A 25,813-nucleotide genomic window follows, 5' to 3' on the forward strand; every position below is an offset into this window, starting at 1 on the left:
ATTTTTGAAGGTGGTACAGGCAGGAACAAAACCCAAGACCTCTTGCATGATATTCCTACTGGAGTTATTAACTTCCCATAGGAAGTTATTGTAATGGGTCCGATTTGTCAAATTGAAAATTTTGACATTTCTTGACGTTTCAAGGTCCCTAGAGTCTAAATAAAAGATTTTTAGAAAGATGTCTGTGCGTGCGTGTGTACGTACGTTCGTACGTCCGTACGTCCGTACGTCTGTACGTCCGTACGTCCGTACGTTCGCGACGTTTTTTTCGTCGTCCATAGCTCAAGAACCAGAATAGATATCGATTTCAAATACATTTTTTTATGCAGATAATAAGGCAGAAAGATGCAGAAAGGGCTCTCAAGAAAATTGCGTGGGTGGTTTTTTTACCATAGCAGTTTGAAAAAAAGGTGAAAATTTTGGTTAACCCTTAATATCTTCCGAACCAAAAACGCTAGAGACTTGAATTAAATTTTATATAATATATTGTAACGTGATACCAAACAAGTATATTTTTTGAAAAAAGTCAATATAACGGTTTTTTTTATAAATCAATAAAACTGAAAAAAAAAATTTGTCACCTCCTAAATTTTACGACTGAAATATGATTTCATCTCCAAAATGATTTTATGCAACGAATAATAATGTTTTTGATATCTGATAAAATTTCGAGAAAAATCTAATTGACAATTTTTTTATAAAAAATAAAAATCTAAAAAAAAATTAATAAAAGTTGGTAAAAATTGATTTTCGACTCAAATATCTTTTCAAAACTTTGAGATATTGGCTTTAATTTACTTTTATCTTTCAAAACATCTTGTTGTCAACATTCAGTTAAAGTTTGAAAAAAATCGATTCGACAGTTTTTGTACAAAAAATAAAAACCGAAAAAAAAATTAACAAAAGTTCGTAAAAAATGATTTTCCACTCAAATATCTTTTAAAAGCTTTGAGATAATAGCTTCTTACTAATTTTTTCTTATAAGAAATATTGTTTTCAACAATAGGACAAATTTTGAGAAAAATCGAATAGACAGTTTTTTTTACAAAAAATAAAAACCTGAAAAAAAATGTATAAAAGTTGGTAAAACTTGATTTTCGACTCAAATATCGCTTCAAAAATTTTAAATATTGGCTTTAAACTAATTTTATCTTATAAGAAATATTGTTTTCAACATTTGGTAAAATTTTTAAAAAATTCGAATTGACAGTTTTTTTTACAAAAACTAAAACTCTAAAAAAAACTATACCTACTAAAATTTGGTAAAAATTTACTTTCGGCTCAAATAGCTTTTCAAAAATTAAAAATATTGGCTTCAAACTTATTTTATTTCAGAGAAAATATTGTTTTCAATATTCAGTAATTTTTATGTAAAAATCCAACAGTCTGTTTTTTTCATAAAAAATAAAATCTACAAAAAATAGTGCGCAAATTTGGTAAAAATACATATAGACAAACTTTTAACCAAGACAAATCGACAGACGGGATGGGAAGTTATCAGTGTGGGTCGCATCCCAGCCTCTTTTTTTGTATTTCTATGGAAATTATTCTGAGTCAGTTACAAGGCTATCACACTAACCAGAGATCACCCAGTTAAAGTAAAATTTTATTAACCCTCTAAGCGTTTTGTAGCGGGAAAAAGTTATTGTAAAGTAAATAACAGTAAATTTTACATTTAAACATGCATACAAAATTGTGGTCATACAATTTGAATTACAACTAGATAAACAAATTGCCCTTAAAATTCATTCTGCCTAAAATAGTGATAAGGGCTAAATAAAAAAAATTGTTAAGTAAGTGTTAAGTTAAGTTAAGTTGTATCTTGTATTAAGCTAAATAAATAATTTTCGGATTGAATTTTTAATAAATAATTCAGAAAATATTTCAAATTTATTGAAGAGCCGATGATGTTTTAGTTATAGTCAAATACATTTTAAGGCGATCAACATGTATAGAAACATTTTATGCATATACATTTTTATAAATTTCTTTATATCAAAACTTCTATCAATGGCAACGCGAAATTTAAAAAGCAATAATTCACCCCTGCCCCAACTCTTTACACCAGAGTAACTGCCTTGTATGAAGTTTATATTGTTCGATATTCATCCCTTAAATATGATTCTCTCAGAAACTTATCGTGTAGTAGCCACAGCCACCCCCTGCTGTGTCAATTTATTACCCTGTCTCCGATATCCAATTCAGTGAGTGCTTAGCTTATGGCTCTTGTAACTTTTGTTTAGAGTCCTATTCCTATTCTTCTCCTATACTAGTAATATCTCAACCTACTTCAACCAAACCATCCCCAATTTTTTGAATAAGTATTTGTGTTCATGATTCTCTGACGACAAACCATTATCTCTTTATCTCGCAGTACTAAATACATACAGACATCATTTAACTTCTTCAAAAAAAAAAACAAAATCGAATAGGGTTCGGAAAGTTTAATAATTTGGTTCTTTCATTTATTATTTTTGCTGAAAGGCTAGACTTTTGAGAGACAATTCAAGAAGCGATTGCTTGCCTTTCTACTTGATTGATACTTTGAAGCTTATTTGCTTAATAAAGTAAAATTGATAAGTCACACTTTAGTCGAGAACCACGAGTTCTTAAACAACCTTATCTTTATTCTACGAAATTACTTTGCTACATTTCATAGATTTTTTGAAATTAATAGATCCCTATGAACTACTGGATGTTGTGGAACACATACTGACAAATTATTGTAAGCTTCCAACAAAAAGGGTTATATTTGAATAATTTTGTCAGGGATCTACGGGACCTATAGTTTTAAGCCGATTTCAAACGCCTAATTTGAGAAAGCACTTCTTATGACAAAAATTACTCCTAGAGGAATTGTTAATTTCTTGAAAGAGGCAGTTACCGTAAAACAGACTTTAGATGTGTAAAATGTAAATATTGCTTTCATTGATGAAGTTTTTAGCCGAATCCAAACTCCTAATTTGAGAAAGCACTTTTCATGACAAGAATTTCTTCAGTAACCGTAAAACAGACTTTAGATGGCACATATAGGGCTTTATATTTTAAAAGTATACTGTTTGTAATAACTTTTAAAACTAAGTGTAATTTAAAGGCGAAATTGTACCATTTTTTTCAAATTTCTTACATTATAAACCTAACTTTGTCGCGAAATCAAACAAACAGATTTCCGTTTTATTTGAGTGTAATTTAATTGGGCCTACAAATTTATGTAAAATGAACTTTTATCAACAAGACCAATTCTATGTCAAGAGTAAGTGTTAATGGCCGGCTTATGAAAAAAAAATATCAATGGAAGTTCTAAAAATAGTCTAAAAGTAACTTCTGTTTAAACACTTAGGCAAACATAGTAGTCAAAGCCGAACCCTAAGTATGAAACCCAATTCCCCGTCCACACACAAAGCACAAACCCCCAATGGCCTCAACTCAATGGTTTCTTTCAATACTTCAGTCTTCAGTCGTGCAACAGGCGTCGAACAGCACAAGTGAATAGCATGGCATCCTAAGCCACCCTCTCGCAAATAAGAATACCCTCCAAAAGAATAAAAGTGAAATTTGTGTTCCGTGGAATTTCAACAGAGGATACAAAAAGTATATGTATTTTATTTTAACCAAATTAATCGGGAAAAAGTTATTATTGGTTTTATCAATCTAGAAAAAAAAACAACAACAAACAAAGTGCACCCTTTCGATTCGATATTGGTGTGGTGTTCGATTATATCTTTTTTTAACAAGTACATAATTAAATTCATTGTGACAGTAAAATCTTTTCATCATCTTGAAAACAAAGAGAAAACATGGATTTCCAGAATCGCAACCAAAATGAGCACAAGTTTGTGTGCCCGAGCGATAGACAGCTGGCGCTAAGAGCAAAGTAAATATAAAATTCAAAAAATGATATTACATATTTTCGACCTTCTCCCCCCATAGAGTTGGTGTTCCCTTTTTCGTATCAAAATAGTTGGAACATATTAACGTCCTTCTAAGTATTTACCTCTGAATTGTGAACATTTTTTCTCCTTGTGCTTATTAATTGCAAAAATACGGAACGTGGCGTTATGCCATTCTTTTTGTCTCAAGTGGCAACAGGCAACAAGGATAGGTGAATTGGATATGATGGCCCTTTAGTAAGAAGTGTCGCGTCTGTCAGTATCCCATTAGGTTGACGTCGGTCGTCGTGCGTTGGTTTTGAATGGACGTTGTTGCATGCAGTTTTGATGGTGGGTGTGTGGGCTCGACAACCTTGGAACTTCCGGAAACAGTAAGCTATCGATAGAGTGTCCTCGAAAAACTCTCGGATCTGTCCTTCTTTTTGTTCCTCAAAAAATAAAAATGCTTTCGTTGTTGTTGTTGTTGTTTGGAAGTTGTTTCCTTTTTTTAAGGTTTGTGACGACATGCGTTTTAAAATTTGTTCTTGTTCTTGTCTATGAAGGCAAATGGGTGTGTACGGATTTGATTACTGGTGTACACGGTGGCGTATGAGTAATATAAAATGCAAATGACCACGATAAGTTTGCAACAATGCTCTTATTAAAGTGGATACGTGTATTATTTTTGAAGGGCATTAAAAAAGTATTATCTGTGAACTTCAACACGCACTTTATCACAAAAATAATACATAATAAATGATTTATTTGCATTATTTAAGGAATCAGGAAACTTTGGATGATAAGAAACAGAGAGAAATTTTCTTTGTTTTTTTGTACTTAACCAAAGTGAAACCTCAAAACTCGCAACAGGCGACTGTTTTGGGTTTGTTTTGTGTTTTCAACTATTTTACAAACATTTTAACAAATTGAATAAAGAACTAATTGGCCTTCAGGTATCAGTCTGTTTGGTTATTTTATAATTGAATTCAAAAGTTACCGTTCTTTAGAGTTGCCTCTGCGATTGTTTATTCCATTTTAAAAAAAAACGAAAAACAACTATGTACGTTTGGATAAGAAATTATATATTGTTCTCAAAATTTAACATTTTATAAGCACCATTTGTTGGATATTTAATACTATATTATATACAGGCATACAAGTTTTCGAAATTAATGATACTGTGAAACTGGCAATTTTTGAAATCGAAAACAATTTTTTTTCTAGTTTAAAACTAACTTATAGGCGAGCTATTTCAATTGTTTTCATGGCTTTATATAGGACACCTATAGATGTATACAGTAATATACAAAATAATAGAAACAATCTGTTCTTGCAACTTCTATTGCAAATTATTTTTTTTTATCATAGCAGTTTAAAAAAAAGGTTAACATTTTGGTTAACCCTAAATATCTCTCAAACCAACATGTTTTTGAAAAAAAAATCCAATTAACGTTTTTTTTATAATTCCAAAAAATGTGTCAAATTGAAAGTTTTACGAATAAAAAATGATTTTATATCTAAAGCAATTTTGTGCAACGCATAATAATGGTTTTGACATCTGGTAAAATTTTTAGAGAAATCAAATTGACAATTTTTTTATAACAAAAAAAAAACATAAAAAAACATAAATCAAAGTTATTAAAAATTGAATTTCAACTAAAATATCTTTTCAAAAACTTGAGACTATGGCCTCCAGCTTATTTTAACTTATAAGAAATTTGTTTTCAATATTCGGAAAAATTTCGAGAAAAATCGCATTGACAGTTTTTTTTACAAAAAAATAAAAACCCAAACAAAAAAGTTAATAAAAGTTGAGAAAAATTAATTTTGGACTCAAATATCTTTTCAAAAATTAGAGATATTGGCCTTACACTACTCATACCTTTTAAAAAATATTATTGTCAACATTCAGTAAAGTTTTGAGAAAAATCTAACTGACAGTTTTCTTACAAAACAACCTATCGAAAAAACTATAATAAAACTTGGTAAAAATTTAAATTCGAATAAAAAAGCTTTTCATAAATTAAAAATATTGTTTTCAAACTTTTTATTTTACAGAAAATATTGTTTTTGATATTCAAAAAAAATCAAATCAAATGGGGCAACAGTCCGTTGAGAACTAGGGCCAGTAACTCTCAACTATTCCTGTGTGCGAGTACTGTTGTCAGGAATGGAAGGAACCTACAATTTTAGGCCGAATCCGAACGGCTAGTTTGAGAAAGCACTTTTTCATGACAAGAGTTACTCTTGAAGGATTTGTCAATTCCTCGCAAGAGGCAGTACCCGGGAAACTTTTTTTTTTTTTTGAATTCAGATGGCACAGGCAGGGATTGAACCCAAGACCCCTTGCATGACAGTCCAACACACTTTTTTTTTTTTTTTTTAAATTCATTTTTATTAATTCATTCTTAAACCTATCTTAAAGCTAGACAAAAATTCATAAAACTAGCCTAATTATCCATAACTTACAACTAACTTAATGGTCCCATACGGACACTCTAAGTTAACCTATAACACTTAAAACTAATGCCTTTCGGCCCTAAGATCTATTTTACTTCATTTTAATTTTATTTATTTTTGTATTTATTAGAAAATTTGAGAAAAAAAACTAATATCAATATCCTTTTTATTTTTACTTACAAACTACTTAAAATTAGGTCCTTAAATAAAACTTAAAGCTAACTTAAACTACCTATTCTACCTATGTATATACTACTTAAAACTAGAACAACCATAGCAGCAAATCTAACCTAACATTTTTGTTTTTCATATTTTGTTGTCTTTTTTTTCTTTTTTATTAATTTTTTTTTATTAATGCTTTTTGTTAATGTTTTTTATTCTTTTTTTATTTTTTTTTATTTTTTTTATTTTTAACTTCCCATAGGAAGTTATTGTAATGGGTCCGATTTGTCAAATTGAAAATTTTGACATTTCTCGACGTTTCAAGGTCCCTAGAGTCGAAATAAAAGATTTTTAGAAAGATGTGCGTGCGTGTGTACGTACGTTCGTACATCCGTACGTCCGTACGTCCGTACGTCCGTACGTCTGTACGTCCGTACGTCCGTACGTTCGCGATGTTTTTTTCGTTGTCCATAGCTCAGGAACCAGAAGAGATATCGACTTCAAATAAATTTTGTTATACAGATAATAAGGCAGAAAGATGCAGAAAGGGCTCTCAAGAAAATTGTGTGGGTGGTTTTTTTACCATAGCAGTTTAAAAAAAAGGTAAAAATTTTGGTTAATCCTAAATATCTTATGAACCAAAAACGCTAGAGACTTGAATTTAAATTTATATAATAAACTGTAACGTGATCTCAAAGAAATAAATTTTTTGAAAAAAATCTATCTAACGGTTTTTTTCTAAATCAAAAAAACTGAAAAAAAAAAATTTGTCACCTCCTAAATTTAACGACTTACATATGATTTCATCGCCAAAACAATTTTGTGCAACGGAGAATAATGTTTTTGATATCTGATAAAATTTTGAGAAAAATCGAATTGACAGTTTTTTTTATAAAAAATAAAAATCTAAAAAAAACATTACTCAAAGTTCGTAAAAATTAAATATCGATTCAAATATCTTTTCAAAAACTTAAAATTAAGGCTTCAAACTTATTTTATCTTATAAGAAATATTGTTTTCAACATTCAGTAAAATTTTGAAGAAAATCGAATTGACAGTTTTTTTACAAAAAATAAAAACATTAAAAAATAAAATTAGTAAAAGTTGGTAAAAATTGAATTTCGACTCAAATATCTTTTCAAAACTTTGAGATATTGGCTTCAATTTACTTTTATCTTTCAAAAAATCTTGTTGTGAACATTCAGTAAAATTTTGAACAAAATCGAATTGACAGTTTTTTTTATAAAAAATTAAAAACCGAACAAAAATTAACAAAAGTTGGTAAAAATTGAATATGGATTCAAATATCTTTTCAAAAACTTGAAAGTTAGACTTCAAACTTATTTTATCTTATAAGAAATATTGTTTTAAGCATTCTGAAAGATATTGAGATAAATCGAATTGACAGTTTTTTTACAAAAAATAAAAACCTTAAAAAAAATTTATAAAAGTTCGTAAAAATTGATTTTCGACTCAAATATCTTTTCAAAAATTGTAGACATTGGCTTTTAACTACTTTTATCTTTCAAAAAATATTGTTGTTAACATTTAGTAAAATTTTGAAAAAAATCGAATTGATAGTTTTTGTACAAAAAATTAAATACCTAAAAAAAAAATTAACAAAAGTTGGTAAAAATTGATTTTCGACTCAAATATCTTTTCAAAACTATAAAATATTGGCTTCAAACTAATTTTATCTTATAAGAAATATTGTTTTCAACATTCGATAGAATTTTGAAGAAAATCGAATTGACGGTTTTTTTACAAAAAATAAAACTCTAAAACAAAAAAACTAAAACTTGGTAAAAATTTACTTTCGACTCAAACAGCTTTTCAAAAATTAAAAATATTGGCTACAAACTTACTTTATTTTACAGAAAATATTGTTTTCGATATTCAGTGATTTTTATATACAAATCCAACAGTCCGTTTTTCATAAAAAATAAAATCTATAAAAAATAGTACGCAAATTAGGTAAAATTGATTTCAAACTAAACCTTTTCTTTATATGAAAGATATTGTTGGTAATTTTAAAATTGTTAAGAATAAGTCAACTGACAACTATTTTAACCCAACACGAAAACCTACAAACTTTTAAGCAAGACAAATCGACATACAAGATTGGAAGTTATCAGTGTGGGTCGCATGCCAACCTTATTTTTTAAATTATTATTATAAGCTTGTATTGCTTCAAATTTTGATTATATTTTAGTTAATTTACTTTTTAATTTCTATGTTTTTCAAAAATGCTAGATGTACAAAATTATAACAATTTAACACTTATTGCATACATATATTTTTGTTTTGTGTTAAAGTTCAAAATTACCACAAATTAAAAGTTTGAAATTTAAAATAAATTTTAATTAGTTTAAAATAAAATAATTAATTAAAAGTTTTAAATATTGGTTACTGGCATAAGCCTTCTGTACTAATTCGTGTTAGACGTGACTCCATCTTTTATTGAGTCGTCCTGCTGGTTTTCTTGTTCTCTGGTCCTTCATTTCGTTGTCACTTTTGTCCATCTTTGGTCCTGAAGTCAGACACATGACGTCATGACCTGCCCAGCTCTATTTTTGCATTCTTGTTCCACAGATTTTTTTAGATTAGATATACTCGTACATATGTTTATTGCTCGTCTTAAATAATTGACATTGTTCCAAAAATCAAAAAAAGCATGGCTGCCATCGGCCTAGTTGGCAAAACATAAATTGGAAACTTATTTTTTATTAAATATAACTTGTAAATAAACAAATTATGTAAATGATTTAAATTTTTTTTTAATATAATATTTATATATAATTTAGAGCCAGTTTGCAGTACATATACAGTTTTTTAACGTCGACTTAGTTGAACAATGATACAATTTCATTTTCATTAAAAAAAAAAACCGTTCCAAGAACATTTCTCCTGATGTCTTTAAGAATTGGACATTTACCCATGAAGTGAAATAGATCTTCTCTCACTTGTAGATTACATAAGGAGCATAATATTGGTGAATCCTCCCTATGTGAAATGAAGTTAAGATGTAAGAGTTCACCACACAGCTTTACCACCATCGAAATCTTCTCTACGCTGTATTCATCCCGGAAATAGTTCTTCGCCTCCAAATTGTGATTGAGTTGACTGTAAATTGTTTTGTACAAAGACCCATTAAGTCATTTTCCCCATAACATATCATTAACTTTTCCACTTAGGTGGTAATGTGATTGTTTCCATTGATTGTAATCAAAGTTATCGATGTATGTTAGGGTCCATGTCACTCTCCCTAGAAAGTTTCATCCATTCTGCATACCATCTTGACCTCTCTCGAATAGTTTGAAGTGCCACTATCTTCGGTAACCGGTAATTATCCATATTCATGATTTTGAGCACATAATCAATCTGTATTCGAAATGTTCGTACAAAGAGTGGCTGCAGTCCAGTTTCCAACATAACAACATGGTTCGGCGCATGGTGGCAGCCGGAAGATCCTTTTAACGTAGAAGCATAACAATTTTGCCACATCTTCATATTGCTTCGCTCCCTATACTTGAGCTGCATAGAACAATATTGATTCTGCTACTGTCTTAAAAACAGTGTACTTACTACTGTGTGCGATATTTTTGTTTGAGAAACACCTACTCCAAGATGCGCTGATGGCGGCTTTTGCACTTGTAAGCTTTTCTCTCAGATGCATTTCCATATTTAAATTTTTTGTCAAAATCACTCCAAGGTATTTGAACTCTTTGACAATCTCTATTTTTTCACCATTGTAGTTCCATTTTTCATTAAGGCAGTTTCTACCTCCTCCGTTGTTCAAAATCAGGACCTTGGACTTTTCTATGTTTTACAGTACCTACTCAAAAACACGGTTTATCATAAGTGATCAGTAGTGATTCTGGAGATGACGCGAGAACCACACTATCATCCGCAAACAAGAGTGCTTAATTAATTCTCCCGCGTGTTCGATACCAGCAGGTAAGAAATCGACTATAAGCCTTCGGTAATTAGACCCAATAGGCTTGGACTCATCGTACAACCTTGTCTAACGCCTGATATACAGGTTTTGCAGGACTTTTCCAAATTTTGAGTTTAATTCTTTGTTTACAGGTGATCTTTTTAAAGTTTTATTCGCGGTTAACATATAAATAAGTAAATGACTCATCCAATCTTTTACTGCGCTGACAGGCTTTGTGTCTTACTATTATTTTAAGATTAAATATTTTTAAAATTATTATTTTAAACTTTTTAAAACAATTGTTTTGGCGGAGCACACAAATTTCACCTTTATAACTGCCTTTTGTAACCAACTAATTTTTCCATTGGTTCATTGCCGCAAAGATACCCCTTTGGCTAGCTCGGTTCTTGAACCTAGAGCTAAATACAAAAGAATATTTTCCGGTCTAGCGGTCTAATATTTTGATTTACGCGCCAGAATGTCGCCTCGACCCACCCTGTCATGGTTGTCTCCCTCGCTAGGACAACCCCTTTACTTGGATTCTTCAAGATGTCATCTTTGCTTCATCTCTTCTGTCTCATCCTTCCCATCCTCTCCATATAAAAAAACTAAGTTCTCCATTCATTTCAAAAATAATCAACTTCATTGTGTCTGCACTTTGATCCAATTGTAAAATTTATTTAAGGCTACAGAATTGTTCTAAGCTATTTGTGATTTCTTTATTTTCTTGGACTTTAAATGAATTTAGCTGTCCCAAATACATACGTTTATGCAATCTTCTACGTACCCAATTTTTTCTTTGTCCATGTCATTTTGTATTCCTTTTTTATGTTAAATATTAATTGTACGTTGATAGTTTCAAAGCTCTTATATTAATTTAAAAAAAAAACACACACTTTAAGGCTTTGATAGCCTTAGCCCCAAAACTACGTATGGAGGTTTTTTCACTTGGACAAAAAATAGGTGCGTCTTCCTAAATTAGTAATAGTATCGTTTTTAACAATAATTTCTGTATAATATCACAATTTTTGTTTTACTTACTTTATTAACCTGAGTATCCTCCATTATTATAAAAAACTTTTTAAAGTCGCCTCGGCATTGACTCTATTAACTTTCGGCATGTTTCCTGGGGTATGAAATACCATTCTCTTTGAACCCCTTCCCACAATTGATTTTCATTAGTGAAATATTGACCCACTCACTAACGCTTAAGCGTTCAAGTTCTCAATAGAATTGAGATCAGGTGATTGACTTGACCATGGCAAACGGGTACTTGTTTCTCTCGAAACCAATCTTTCACAAGACCTGCGGTATGTTTAGGATTGTTGTCTTGGTGAAAGTGCCAATGCAGGGGCAAGTATTCCTCAGAAAAGGTATAATTCCAAAATATCACTATGTATTTTATTCAAACGGAATAAATGACTTACACCGTACCACGAAAAGCAGCCCCACACCATTATATTCCCTCCTGCGTGTTTAATAGTTTCCGGTGTATATCAGGGGTGGTGGTCCCTACCTTTTGGTCGCCTTAAATTGAGCCCAGTATCCGATAAAAACTAATTCAGTTTTGTTTCATCACTCCACAATATAAGTTATGACATCTGGTCACCCCAATCATTATTTCTATTTGTTCTCAATGATTTCACTCAAAGAAACAGCTTTGATTTCAATTCCATAAATGCAAATTTGGTAAATGAAAAAAAACGGCATAAACCGTTAACTGAACAAGAGAGAGATCTTATCAAGTCTTTGATTGAAATCAAAAAGAACAAGCGATGTTTGGTACAGTCACATAGTTTTAAGCCCAGTCGATTCTTGTAAGCTGACCATTTCATATCGAAGTGTTTTAATTGTGTAATTTGTTAGTAGTAGAAAAATAAACTTATTTAAAGTTAAAAACGTGTAGTTTTATTTGGCGCCCAACTTTTAGTGTCGCGTTGCTAAACATCTTGAAAGATCAATTTAAGCAATAAAGTCGGCCAGTTTTCAACCCAAACCCACTCTGCCAGAACACTAAAGTAAAAATATATACACTTAATAAACCTACCAAAAGACTAGTTTCAAATTAAAGTTCTTAAACGTGAACCGAAACTGCATTGAATAAATTGCAAAATTGCATAAAATCAATAAAAAAAGCATAAATTGAGAAACGTAAATCAAAACTGTAGTGAATAAAAAATTGCAAAAGCTGAAGAAAAAACTGAAACTGAAAAAAAATGAATTATAAATTATAAAAAGTGAAACAAATATTATTAAAGAATAAATGATTTGAGTTCTTTTTTATGAAGAAGCCATATATTTGTGCTTGTAAATCTATAAATAAAATATAAAAAAAACAAAAACAAAAAACAAAATTAAAAAAAAAAACCCTGAACTTTGAGTGATTCATAAATTTGGACAAGTAAAAGAATCGTACAAAATTTACCAGCGAAAGCCTGAAGAGAATTTGATGTGCAGCAAACAATCGTAAGAAGATAAAAAGAGAAGAGCGTAGCAGCATTAATACATTGACTTAAACAACTAATTAAAATAATTATAAATTATTTACTTGTAATTTAAAAAAATAAAAATTATCTATTTTGTAACTAACATAATATTTAAAAATTAGCCTATAATTTAGTTTAAGAATACATTTTTGGTTTGAAATTTCGTTTGCCACCTTTCTTTAATTTTACTATAGTTATAACTTATAATATAACAAATTGCTAAATATTTTTTTGTTTACATTATTGAATATCTGAATTCTAAAAATTGTGCCAAAATGAATACTGAACAAATGAATGCCATCATAAGTGCTGCTGTCCAAGCTGCGACAGAGCAAACGAGACAGACTTTTAACAATACAATTGATGAACTGACAGTGAGACTTAGGCAGCTAGAAACACCAAGAGCCGTAGAAGTTTATCAACCAGTAGGGATTGAGGCAGGAAAAACTTGTGATGAGTCGTTAGACCTCGTAAAGTCTTTACCTGAATTCAAAGGGGAACAGGTGAGATACATTTCATGGCGTCAAGCTGCTTTTGCAGCTTATAAATTGTTTGAAGGGTTTGAGGGAAGTTCGAAGCACTACCAGGCAGTTGCTATTATAAGGAATAAGGTCGTTGGATCTGCGGATCAAGTCTTGTCTTCTTTTAATACTGTATTAAATTTTAAAGCAATTATGTCCCGATTAGATTTTACATATGCGGACAAGAGACCGGTATATTTGATAGAGCAAGAAATGTCAACCTTACGTCAGGGAAGATTATCCATAATAGAATTTTATGACGAAGTAGAAAAGAAATTGACATTAATTATTAACAAAACCATAATGGTTCACCAAGGAAATACAAGCTTAATTGATTCACTTAGCCAGAAATATCGCCAAGATGCGTTAAGAATTTTTATTTCGGGGTTAAGAAAGCCAATGTGCGACATTTTATTTTCATCACAGCCTACTGATATGCCAGGAGCTCTCGCCCTAGCACAAGAGTTAGAGTCAAATCAGGCGCGATATGTGTTCGCGAGCTCTTTCTCTAACAGAAATTAACGCTCAATTAACCTCCCACCACGACAATACAGCAATGCCAACAACTATAGTTCGTTTAATTCTCCTCATTATAAGCCTTCTTCCTCTAGCCACTTGCAATCGAAACCAACTCAAATGGAAGTAGATCCGACTATTTCCCACTATAAAAATCCAAGCAATATATCAACACCTTCATTACAAAATCAAGCTTCATCCCAGGGCCGAATTTCTAACAATAATCAAGCACGATCTCAACAACTACCAAACCGAAATTCTAAATGTTTCCAACTAAAGAGACATCGCGATTCTGACAGACAAACACAACCAAAGTTTCAAAGAGTTAATCACATTCACCAAAACAAGTGTCGGCCTACAACTAGTGCAGAAAGCCGAGCTTATGCATACGATTATGATTCAGAGCCACAGTATGATGATGATAATGGTATCTTTGATTACCATTACGGAAACGGGTTGTCGGAAAATGAAGATGAACAGACAGGTAATGACAAGGTGTGTTGCAATCAAGAGTCATTCGATGAAATTAATTTTTTAGAGGAAAATCTCTCCTGCCCTATGTAGGTCGCACCCTGGCAGGTAGAGAAGTAAAGCTCTTAGTAGACACAGGTGCATCAAAAAATTACATTCGAAATTTCAGCTCACTGAAAGGTATCGTACCTATAAATAAACCTTTCGCTGTAAAATCCATTCATGGGACGAGCCATGTTACGTCGAAGTGTATTGTGAATATTTTTAATAGGAATGCAACTTTTTTTGTGCTTCCCACGCTAGAAACATTCGATGGTATTATAGGATTTGATTTTCTTAACGAAATAAAAGCAAAACTGAACGTGTCTAAGGGAATTTTGTTTTATAATGGGGGAGAAGAAAAATTATTGTACCTCTACTGTAGAGACGTAAATAGTACACAAGACAGAGATAATTCTATGGATGAAAATGAACTTTCCCAATTATTAATTCGAAATTCCAAAGTTTTTGCGGACGCCAATGAGTCTCTACCATTTAATACCAGTATTGTTGCTACTATCCGAACCACCGATAATTACCCTATTTATTCCAAATCCTATCCGTATCCCATGTCAGCATCCGAGTTTGTAAATAAAGAAATTTTAAACTTGTTAGAGAACGGTATCATAAGACCTTCGCGATCTCCATACAACAATCCCGTGTGGGTTGTTGACAAAAAAGGGAATGACGAAAGTGGGAAACGGAAAATGCGGCTGGTACTCGATTTTCGGAAACTGAATTCAAAGACCGTTAGCGATAAGTATCCTATTCCCAACACTTCAACTATTCTAGCGAATCTTGGGAAGGCTTCTTTTTTTACCACCATTGACCTGAAATCGGGATTTCATCAGATAAATCTTTGTGAGCGTGATCGAGAAAAAACAGCTTTCTCTATAAATAACGGAAAGTATGAATTTTGTCGGCTTCCATTTGGACTCAAAAATGCACCCAGCATTTTCCAAAGAGCAATAGATGATGTTTTGAGAAAAGAGATTGGGAAATGTTGTCACGTGTACATAGACGACGTTATAATTTTTTCAGAAACAAAAGAGCAGCACTTTCGAGACATAGAAACCATTTTACAATTGCTTTACAAGGCCAACATGCGAGTTGCACCAGAAAAGTCGAGATTTTTCAAAAAGGAAGTAGAATTTTTAGGCTTCGTAGTGTCAAGCAAAGGCATTAAAACTTGTCCTGATAAGGTAAAAGATATTGTCGGCTACGAAACTCCTAAAACCCTTCGCAGTTTGCGGTCTTTTCTTGGACTGTCTGGGTATTACAGACGGTTCATACGTGACTATGCCCAAATCACAAAGCCTCTTACAAGGTATTTACGGGGTGAGAATGGCAATATTAGTAAAAATCAGTCAAAAAATAAAAAGGTTGAGTTGGACGCGGAAGCACTTGAGGCCTTTGAAAAAGTTAAACAAATATTGGCCTCAGAAGACGTTTTGCTTTTATATCCCGACTTCAACAAAGCTTTTGATTTGACTACTGATGCCTCGTCCTTTGCGATTGGAGCTGTCCTATCCCAGGATGGTAGGCCAATCACTATGATCTCTAGAACTCTCTCCTCTACGGAAGAAAGTTTTGCTACCAACGAGCGAGAACTATTAGCCATTGTTTGGTCGTTGCAAAAATTGCGACACTACTTGTACGGAGTCAATCGGCTTAACATCTACACAGACCACCAGCCGTTGACTTTCGCTATATCGGACAAAAATCCAAACACAAAACTCAAGAGGTGGCGGGCATTTGTAGAAGAATTTTCACCAGTGTTTCATTACAAGCCAGGCAAAGAAAATTTCGTTGCGGACGCGTTGTCCAGGCAGTATTTAAACACACTTCAAGAGCCAGGAAACTCCAATGCATCAACAGTTCATAGTGAAGTCTCTTTTACTGAAACAATACGTTGTGTCAAAAACCCTTTGAACTGTTTTCGCAACCAGCTAATTGTAAGTAAAGGCCCGGAAGCACTTAAAACGACAAAAATTATTTTTAAAACTCAATTGAGGCATTCCATCACTTTTAACAATATGGAAAATCTAATTAATTTGTTGAAAGAAGTTATAAACCCCAATTGTGTCAATGCCATCCATTGTGACTTGCCTACACTCGGTCAAATTCAAGACAAACTTATATCCATGTTTCCGTCTGTAAAATTTGTACACACCAAGAAAATGGTTAATGACATTTTCAACCCAAATGATCAGGCGGAAATTCTTTCGACTGAACATAATCAAGCGCACAGATCTGCTCGTGAAAACGAGTGCCAGATTTTAACCGACTATTATTTTCCAAACATTCGTAAAAGACTAAAGGAAATTGTATCTAGTTGTGCGATATGTAAGGAGGCAAAGTACCAGCGACACCCACCAAAACCGAAAATAGGGAAAACTCCTGTACCGACCTATTCAGGTGAAATTATTCACATCGATATTTACTCAACAGCGGGATCTCATTTCTTGACATGTGTAGATAAGTTTTCCAAATTTGCTGTGATAAAACGAATTAAATCACGGGCAATAATTGATGTAAAAGAACCTATCCTAGAATTATTAAATTTGTTTAAGGATACAAAAACAATTGTTTGTGACAACGAGAAAGCATTCACTTCTGAAAGTATTACATCACTGTTAAGAGATCACTTTGGAATAACCATGTATAATACACCACCTTTTCACAGTGTTACAAATGGACAGGTAGAAAGGTTCCATAACACTTTATCTGAGATAGCAAGGTGTATAAAGTTAGAAAAGGATATAACCGATACTTCTGAACTCCTTTTACTTGCCACGGTCAAGTACAATAGGACGATTCACTCAGTAACTAGCTATCGACCGATTGATGTAATTCACTCTATTTCTCCTCATTTACAACAAGAAATTAAAGAAAGAATATCTGAAACTCAACGGAAAGATCTCGTTTATCATAACAAAAAAAGATTTACTTTGACTTATCATCCCGGTGACGAAGTTTTCGTTAGAACAAATAAGCGAGTTGGAAATAAGTTTCGCAAACTGTTTATTAAAAAAATAGTTCAAAAGGATCTGGGAACAAAGGTTCTAATCGACGGCAAATTGGTTCACAAGGAAAATTTGAGATAGATGTTCGTTAATAGGTGTTCATCAAACGTTTTGTTCAAAGTTAAAATTTAGCTTATCATGAAAGAGCTAAAATGTTTAGATCCTTGCTCTAATTAATTTTTTTTTATTAGATAAATCTGATAGATTCACAGATGATGACAATTTTTGTTTAGTGAAAAACATTTTTGATTAAAATATTAAGGCGAAAATTCAATTTGTTTTGTTTTCTCTCAACTTTAAATTTGTTTCTAATCGCAATTATTAAGAACAAGAAGTATCTACTAATTTTTTTTTAATCAAAATATTAAAATTTATAAACCAAATTTTTGAAAAATATCTTTAAAAACCAATGTCTTTATCATTATAATATTTGTTTATAAGTGTACAATAATTATTTGAACATAAAGACGAGGACGTCTTCATTTAAGAAGGGGAAAAGTTATGACATCTGGTCACCCCAATCATTATTTCTATTTGTTCTCAATGATTTCACTCAAAGAAACAGCTTTGATTTCAATTCCATAAATGCAAATTTGGTAAATGAAAAAAAACGGCATAAACCGTTAACTGAACAAGAGAGAGCTCTTATCAAGTCTTTGATTGAAATCAAAAAGAACAAGCGATGTTTGGTACAGTCACATAGTTTTAAGCCCAGTCGATTCTTGTAAGCTGACCATTTCATATCGAAGTGTTTTAATTGTGTAATTTTCTAGTAGTAGAAAAATAAACTTATTTAAAGTTAAAAACGTGTAGTTTTATTTTATATTTCGCCATTTTTGTACGCCCTCTGGTTCGTTCCACTTATCATGGTTTAAGCAAATAATTGTCTGGACCTTATATTGCTTGCCCTAAGGAATGAAACTCTCCCGGCGATTCTTCCTGGGATATTTGAGTTCTGAAGCCTTCTTCAGATCGAGCGTGCACTGACCGCATTATCAATTTGAGCACCTATAGTCCTTGACTAAATAAAAGGAATAGATTTAGCTAGAAAAAGTATGAGGCGGTCAGTGGTAGCCGATGTTTTTTTCGGCTGGCCTCTATTTTCGCGTATTTCCGTGGGCTTGAGAGCATTTCTTATACAATTTTGAGATCTGTCTATGACCTCCGCAATAAATTTGTTTGCCCTCATCTCTAAGTCGACATACTAATTTCTTTTCCTCTAGCGAGCAGTGCACTTTACGACCCATATTCAAACAGTAATGAATGAAAAGCTATTGTTTGAAGCCAATACAATTATTTTAAACAACCCACCTCAAGAGTTTATACCATAACATAAAGAATATTATAAGAAGCTTGGATTTTATTTGGAGCACACCTATTTTTATGGCCAACTTCTAGAACACACAGAATCTTATTCCAACACAAATAACTTATCCAATTATTACTTAAATGGAAAAAGTTTAGCATCCTCATAGAAAGAATAACTGTTCTTTCTTTTAAAAAATATTTGGTTGCATTGCTTGCATTCAAAACAACCGCTAATCAACAACAAGCCAAGAGTGGATATCAAAAATTTTCTCACCCCTATTTTTTTGATCAGTTAAAATTCATCAATACACGGTCGATACACCTTTATTTTATATATTTCAAATTTCAAGACAATCGGATTGAGATAAACGCTTTTCAATTTTGAAATAGTAGACAATTAGAATACCTTCAGTACAAAAATTTGAAAACCGAACAGTGAAATAAATCTTTACATCGTTTTGGAGAAAGTAAGATTATTGCACTTGATCTTTCAAAAGCATTTGATAGGGTTTGGCATCAGGCCTTCTTATCGCAAATGCGTTTATATCGTTTTCATGAATCCCTGCTTCATTGAATTAGTAATTACTTTTCGGATCGTTCAATACAAGAAGTATTGGATGGGTTCAAGTCTGAAAACCACAAAATAAATGCTGGTATACCTCAGGGCTCTGTTCTATCTTTATCACGTTTTCTCATTTTTATTAATGATCTCCTGTCTGCAACATCCAATCCAGTACATTGTTTCGCTGACGATAGTACTCTTAGCTTTTCCTATTGGTTTTCAGACTCACATCCCTCTTCTTTGGATGTGGAATTGCAAAGACAAAATATGATAAGCTTATTAAATTCCGACCTAAATAGCATTAAAAAACCGCATTAAATTTAATGCTTTGAAAACCCAATGCTGTCTTGTATCATTAAAGCGAGATATACCCAGCTTGCCATTATCAATGGATGGCACTTGCATCGAGGAGACTGAATATCTCGATATTTTTGGTATGTGTATCACCACCTCATGTGGAACGATCACATACGCGATGTCGCCAAAAATGCCTCAAGATGTTTAGGTTTTTTAAGGCGATGCAAGAAGTTTTTCTCCCCCTATGATCAGGAAGGTATCTACAAAACTTAAATACGTCGCCGTCGGTTAAAGCTTGAGTATAACTCTTATCTCTGGGCTGGTTCTCCTGCAACCTACGAAAGCCTCTAAATTAATTGGTGTTAATACCGTCATAGGATCATTTAACAGTTTATGCTCAAGAAAAATAACCAGGTGAGCCTGAAACAGTTCCACCGTATAACTTGCGTTTTCCGAAATGATCATCAGTATACCCTCAAGCATAACTTCGGTCGTACTGTCAAGTACAGAGATTCGTTCTTTAACCGTACTACGCGAATGTGGAATGCTTTAAGACTCCCAGCCATTGGATAATTCAGGAATTCAAAACCAATGTGCATCGACGCCTCCTTTCAACTCTTCTCTCCCTTTCCTGGTGCTCACACTTTGTAATAAGAGTAGTAATATTCCCTCGAGTGTACGCTTATTATAAAAAAAACTTTAAGTATTTTCCAAGTCATTATAGTTTGGACCAATTTTTTTGAGATCTTGGGGAACAATTTAAGGTACAAATTTATTTCGAAAATTCTAGTGTGGCGTAACCCCTTAAGTTCACACCATTTAATTACAAAATTGGGCCAGCTTCAGAAGGTGGACAAACTAGCCAAAAATCAAAGTGCCTATACTAAAATCTTAACTATTGTCTTCGGGCATTTGCGATATATTTAAGAGATCAATAAAAGTCTGTCACCGTTTCAAAACAAATGTATCTTTGTTTTTCTAAATAGACGATTTAGGGTCTAATTTGTGGATAGTTTATTGAAATTAGTATGACTTCCATAGCTTTTCTAATCTCATTTAGGAAATGAATCGACCATGGAGGATTAGCATAGACCTTATCCTTCAAGTGGCTTGAAAATTAAGTCTTAAAGTACACTTAGACTGACTCATTTGAGTCACAAAATGTCGGTAGCGAAATCAACACTACAAAAAATATTACGTCCTGAAAATGAACATCACGTGTCATCCACGTTCATATCCTTAAAGCGTTACAATCGAAGTTTGTGTACAAATTACAGCTTAATATCGTTTGTGAAATGCAGAACTTCGAAGAGCGACAACTAATCGAAAACACGAATTTTCGTCAACACTATGAGGCACAGCAACAATATTCTCTGTTGTTGTTTAACGACAGTACATGGTTTATGCTTCTCAAATTTCAAAAGTTGTTTTTAAATAAATTCTCTTATTGGAAAACTTTTTATAAATATTCATACCTTGTTTTTAGCTATACACGTATTATTAAACCTAACATTTTCTGTCGGATCTAACTTAATTTAAAAATTTTGAAGTTGGGAGAGTAGCACCTTTCTGAAGACAAAACAGTCACATTTTACCTGCCTAATATGTGGTGTAAATCAAGCTTCGGTAATTTAATGTGTTTTTGTTTATTTCGTTTTACCTTGTTACGTCATTTTCAAAACATTAATAAACATATTCATAAGGGTTGAAAACCGAGAAAAGCTTTTTAGATTAGATACCTACCGCTCTTTCATTAAGCAACGTTAATATGTTTTTCTTATGTTTCTGTAATGCTGTGTAATTTTCCAAAAGATTAAACACTTTCAAGCCCATATTTATGCAATATTATACGGGATACCGCACAACACACGCATTCCCCGCATAACAAGAAAGTTCTTTTTTCATTTTCTTAATTTTCATATGCAATTCCCATGTTAACCCGTCCTAGAAATAATATCGAAACCTTATACAACACACAAAAACGAAAATTCTTCATTAAAATTAAGTTTGAAGATATTTTTGTAAAGTATTCTTCGAAAATTTTCTTAAGGTTTCATTGCTCTCGGTATTCATCCAAAATGTTCTTAAGGTTTCATTGCTCTCGGTATCTTTTCAATTTGTTCCATGAGTCTATGATGACTTGTATATTAATATTCTATGGAGGGATCTGAGTCGGAGTAGATGGCATAACTTTGGGTTAAGAATATTTTGATTTAGCATAGCTGATGCTTTTCATCACTCTAGGATTTTTTGAGTATAAAATTTCATTTAAGAAGATATACCTACGTCAAAAGACTGGCAAACCGTCATCAAGCCTTGTGTAACCTTTTTCCTTATATGGTGATGGTGATGATGAATAGAACATGCAATTTGTATTTCTTAGTAACACGGCATCCCACCGATGTTAAAAATTCGTTGGAATAAGGAAGAAGAAGAAGAAGATGGTATCCCGCGGTTATAATTTTAATGTAACCCCCTGTCGCTTTAATGTAATGTAGACATTATTTTTGGCGTCTATTCAATCTGTCAAGTGTAATGTACGAGTATAAGTATCAGTAAGGAGGGTATATATGAGAATGTAATGTTTTTCATATGAATTTGCGATGGAAGCATTGGAAGTGTTGTTCTTGTCTTGAGATTACACACTTCTTGTAAAATATTATATTTAAGTCCTTTTAAATTTAAAGAGGGCAAAAGCATTTGAAATTTCTCAAAATAAGGAGCCTTAGTTGCATTCAAATGGAATAATTAAAGATATTAAATCCGGATTCCGAGAATATTGCAATAGTGAACTCACTCATAGTTCATTATACAGAAAACAAGGAAATGGAAAGTGTGTAGGTAAATATCTACATCACATTAACCTCAAAAATAAATAGGGTAGATATTTGCAGACAAATGAGTAAGTCAGGGAGAATCTTAAGTTAACCAACTAGAAGATGTACAGAATTGAATTTAACAAATTCAAAATATTGACTATTTTATTGAGCTTCAATTATATTTGAATCAAAACGAGAATTTAAACTGAAACAAGAATTTATTCAGTTCACAATAAGGTTTATTTCTAATTGCTTTCCAAAGTACAATTTGAGCCAATTACACTTTTATAGGATCAATATAAAAACCATAACGACTCGTAAAAGACTTGAAGGTATAAGTTTTTAGTATCCTAGTAATTAGCTGTAAAAATATATCCTTCCTACAGGGTTTCCAGATTGGTGTTTATTAGAATTAAGGCCTATGGATGAAATTCATTAAAATATCTTTTCCTCCGTTCAGGTTTATCTTCAAAGAAAAATGGCTGTGTTCTCAATAAGACAATTTTTTACCTACCATAGAAAGTTATTGCAATCGGTCTTTAATAATTTCAATTTTGTTTGTTAATAATTCGAATCTTGTCTTTGGCAAAAGCTTAGTAAAAATATCTGCCAGTTGATCGTCGGTTGGTACATATGTGAGCTCAAAAATACCTTCAGCGAACTTCTCCCGGATGAAATGGAATCCTACATCTGTGTTTGCTTCGTTTGTGGTATTCTGGTTTATGTACTAGTTTGATGGCACTTTGATTATCTAAAAAAAGACTTGGTTTGTCACATCCTTCTTCCAGTAGCTAATTCATAATTCGACACAACCATACGATTTTCTTTACTGCATTTGCACTTGCAATATATTCGGCCTCCATGGTAGATAGAGCAACACTTTGTTGGCGTTGAGAAGACCATAATATTGGTGAATGGCCCAGTAAGAACACAAAGCCACTTGTTGACCCTCTTGTCTCAGTATCACCACCATAATCGGCATCGCTGAAAAAACTAACCATTAATTTATTATTTCATTTAAAACATATTCCAAGTAGACGTATTCCTTTAACGTATCGAATAATACGCTTAACTGCAGTAATGTCTTGTGTAGTTGGCTTTTCCAGGTGCCGACTTGCAACACCAAGAGCATAGGACATGTCGGGTCGGCTGCCGATAGCCAAATACAATAGACTCCCTACCGCCTCTCTGTAGGGAAAATGTTGTATCTGAAACAGGATTTGACTCATTCATATTAAACTTCAATACGATTCTATCCGCATAAGCAGATTCACCTCAAAAACCACCTTTATTCGTCCTCGTTATCTGCGATTAAACCATCATCAATGTATACAGCCATGATAATATTTTTCCATCAGCTTCAGTAGCTTTAAGTTGAAAGGACATTAGGAAGTTTGTAAACTTTATGTTCTAACATCTTGAAGCTTGTTTCAAGCCATAAAGGCTTTTCTTTAATAAACAAACTCGATCCGTGTCATCTTGGAAGCCACAGGGTTGGTTCATATAAACTTCGTCTTGAAGATCCCCATTAAAAAAAAGCTGTCTTAATGTCAAATTGCTTTAAAGACAAGTTTTTGCTTGCCGCAATAGCAAGAATCAAACGAATGGAACCAAATCTAGCTAAGGGCAAACGTCTCCTTGTAATCTACACCTTGCTGTTGTGAAAACCCTCTTACAACTAGCCTGGCTTTGTATCGGTCTGGTTCATTGCTAGTTTTATGCTTAATCTTGAAAATCCAACCATTATCGAAGACCTTTTTGCCAGATGGAAGTTCGACCAGCTTCCAGGCGTTGTTTCTTTTCAGAGCTTCGACTTCTTCCTCCATTGCCTGCTTCCACTTTTCCTTTTCTTTTGATTCAAAACCCTCTTCATAACTTCCAAGAAAAAAAGATTTTTTACCACAGCAATTTAAAAAAAGGGAACATTCTTCCTAATCTATTCTACATATTATAAAATATGACGTGATACCAATATAGTTTTGAAAAAAATTCAACGAATGTTTTTTTTATAAATAAGAACTTGACCAAAAAAAATAGTCACCCCGAATAAGGGACTTGAAAGTAAGGCAAGTTTCTAGCATCTAAATGGCCAATAAATTGCCTTCCAGTTAAAGCAACTTTATTGCAAAGTTGACTGGAAAGTTAGTCAAGAAAAATCTCCTTAACTATCAAGTCAAGTCAACTCATGTCAAAATGACAATTGATTATGTTTTTTAATTCAACTAAAAGCTGAATTTTATTACTCAATGATTTACTTACACCTCCATTTAATGCTTTCTTTAAAAAGGTTCCTCGTAAATTTGGAAAAGAAATAAGTTATATTTCTTTAAAATACAAAATAAAAATCGTGATGGACTTGTAGCTTGCCTGAGGAGTGTTTTGTAGTTTTTGTACTAAGAAAATTTACATTTAAAGAATGAATGCCCCTTATCTCTAAAATATCTATATGCAAAGTAGAATAACGTTTTTAAAATTTGGTAAAATTTTGAGGAAAATCGAATAGAACATTTTTCTTACATTAATTGAAAACTTTTAAAATCATTACTAAAAGTTGGTAAAATGATTTTCGACTTAAACATCTTTTCAAAAACTTAAACTATCTTTTTTTAAACTGATTTCATTTTATAGAAAATATTGTTTTCAACATTTAGTAAAATTTTGAGAAACATCAAAATGACAGTTTTTCTACAAACAAATAAAAATAGCTTCGTAAACATTGATTTTCGCCTCAAATATTTGTTCAAAAAGAGACTGGGGTGCGACCCACACTGATAACTTCCCATCGATTAGTCTTGCTTAAAAGGTTTGTAGGTTTTCGTGTTTTGTTAAAAAAGTTGTAAATTGAATTATTCTAAAAATTTCAAAATTAACAACAATATTTTGCATATACTCATTTTTAGCAATTTTAGTAGTAATTCTTTCTTGAAGTCAATACCTTCTATTTTTCTTGTGATATCGAGAGCCAAACATCATTTTTACCAAATACTGTTTGTGCTGTACTTTTTTTTTTAGATTTTTTAATGAAAAAACGGACTGTTGGGTTCTTATCAAAAATTCACTGTATGTCAAAAACTTTATTCTATGTGACATTTGAGTCGAAAATCAATTTGTACCAACTTTGAGTAATGTTTTCTTTGGGTTTTTATTTTGTATACAAAAAACTGTCAGTTCGATTTTTCTCAAAATTTTACCAGATGTTAAAAACGTTATTTTTCGTTGTACAAAATTGTTTGGAGATAAAATCATTTTTTATTCGTAAAATTTTCGATTGGAAACATTTTTTTCTTTCAAAAAAAAAAGTCTTTTATTTCGACTCTAGGGACCTTGAAACGTCGAGAAA

The 25,813-nt window shown here is 32.1% G+C and overlaps 1 protein-coding gene across 2 annotated transcripts in view; it reads left to right on the top strand.

The window, feature by feature from the left end:
- The first annotated feature begins 3,472 nt into the window (after positions 1 to 3,472).
- The window catches only part of LOC129947576 (rabphilin-3A), a 61,400-nt gene continuing 39,059 nt past the window's right edge, over positions 3,473 to 25,813 (top strand). Inside the window, exon 1 of one of the 2 annotated variants that reach the window (XM_056058194.1) lies at positions 3,473 to 3,874. In XM_056058194.1, coding sequence (XP_055914169.1) covers positions 3,798 to 3,874 — 77 coding nt within the window. In that variant the 5' untranslated portion in view covers positions 3,473 to 3,797. Of the gene's footprint in view, positions 3,875 to 3,930; positions 4,262 to 25,813 lie in introns of those variants that run through there. The other variant, XM_056058195.1, reaches the window with a different exon arrangement.

This window comes from Eupeodes corollae, chromosome 2 (assembly GCF_945859685.1).
Source record: "Eupeodes corollae chromosome 2, idEupCoro1.1, whole genome shotgun sequence".
Taxonomy (NCBI): Eukaryota; Metazoa; Arthropoda; class Insecta; order Diptera; family Syrphidae; genus Eupeodes; species Eupeodes corollae.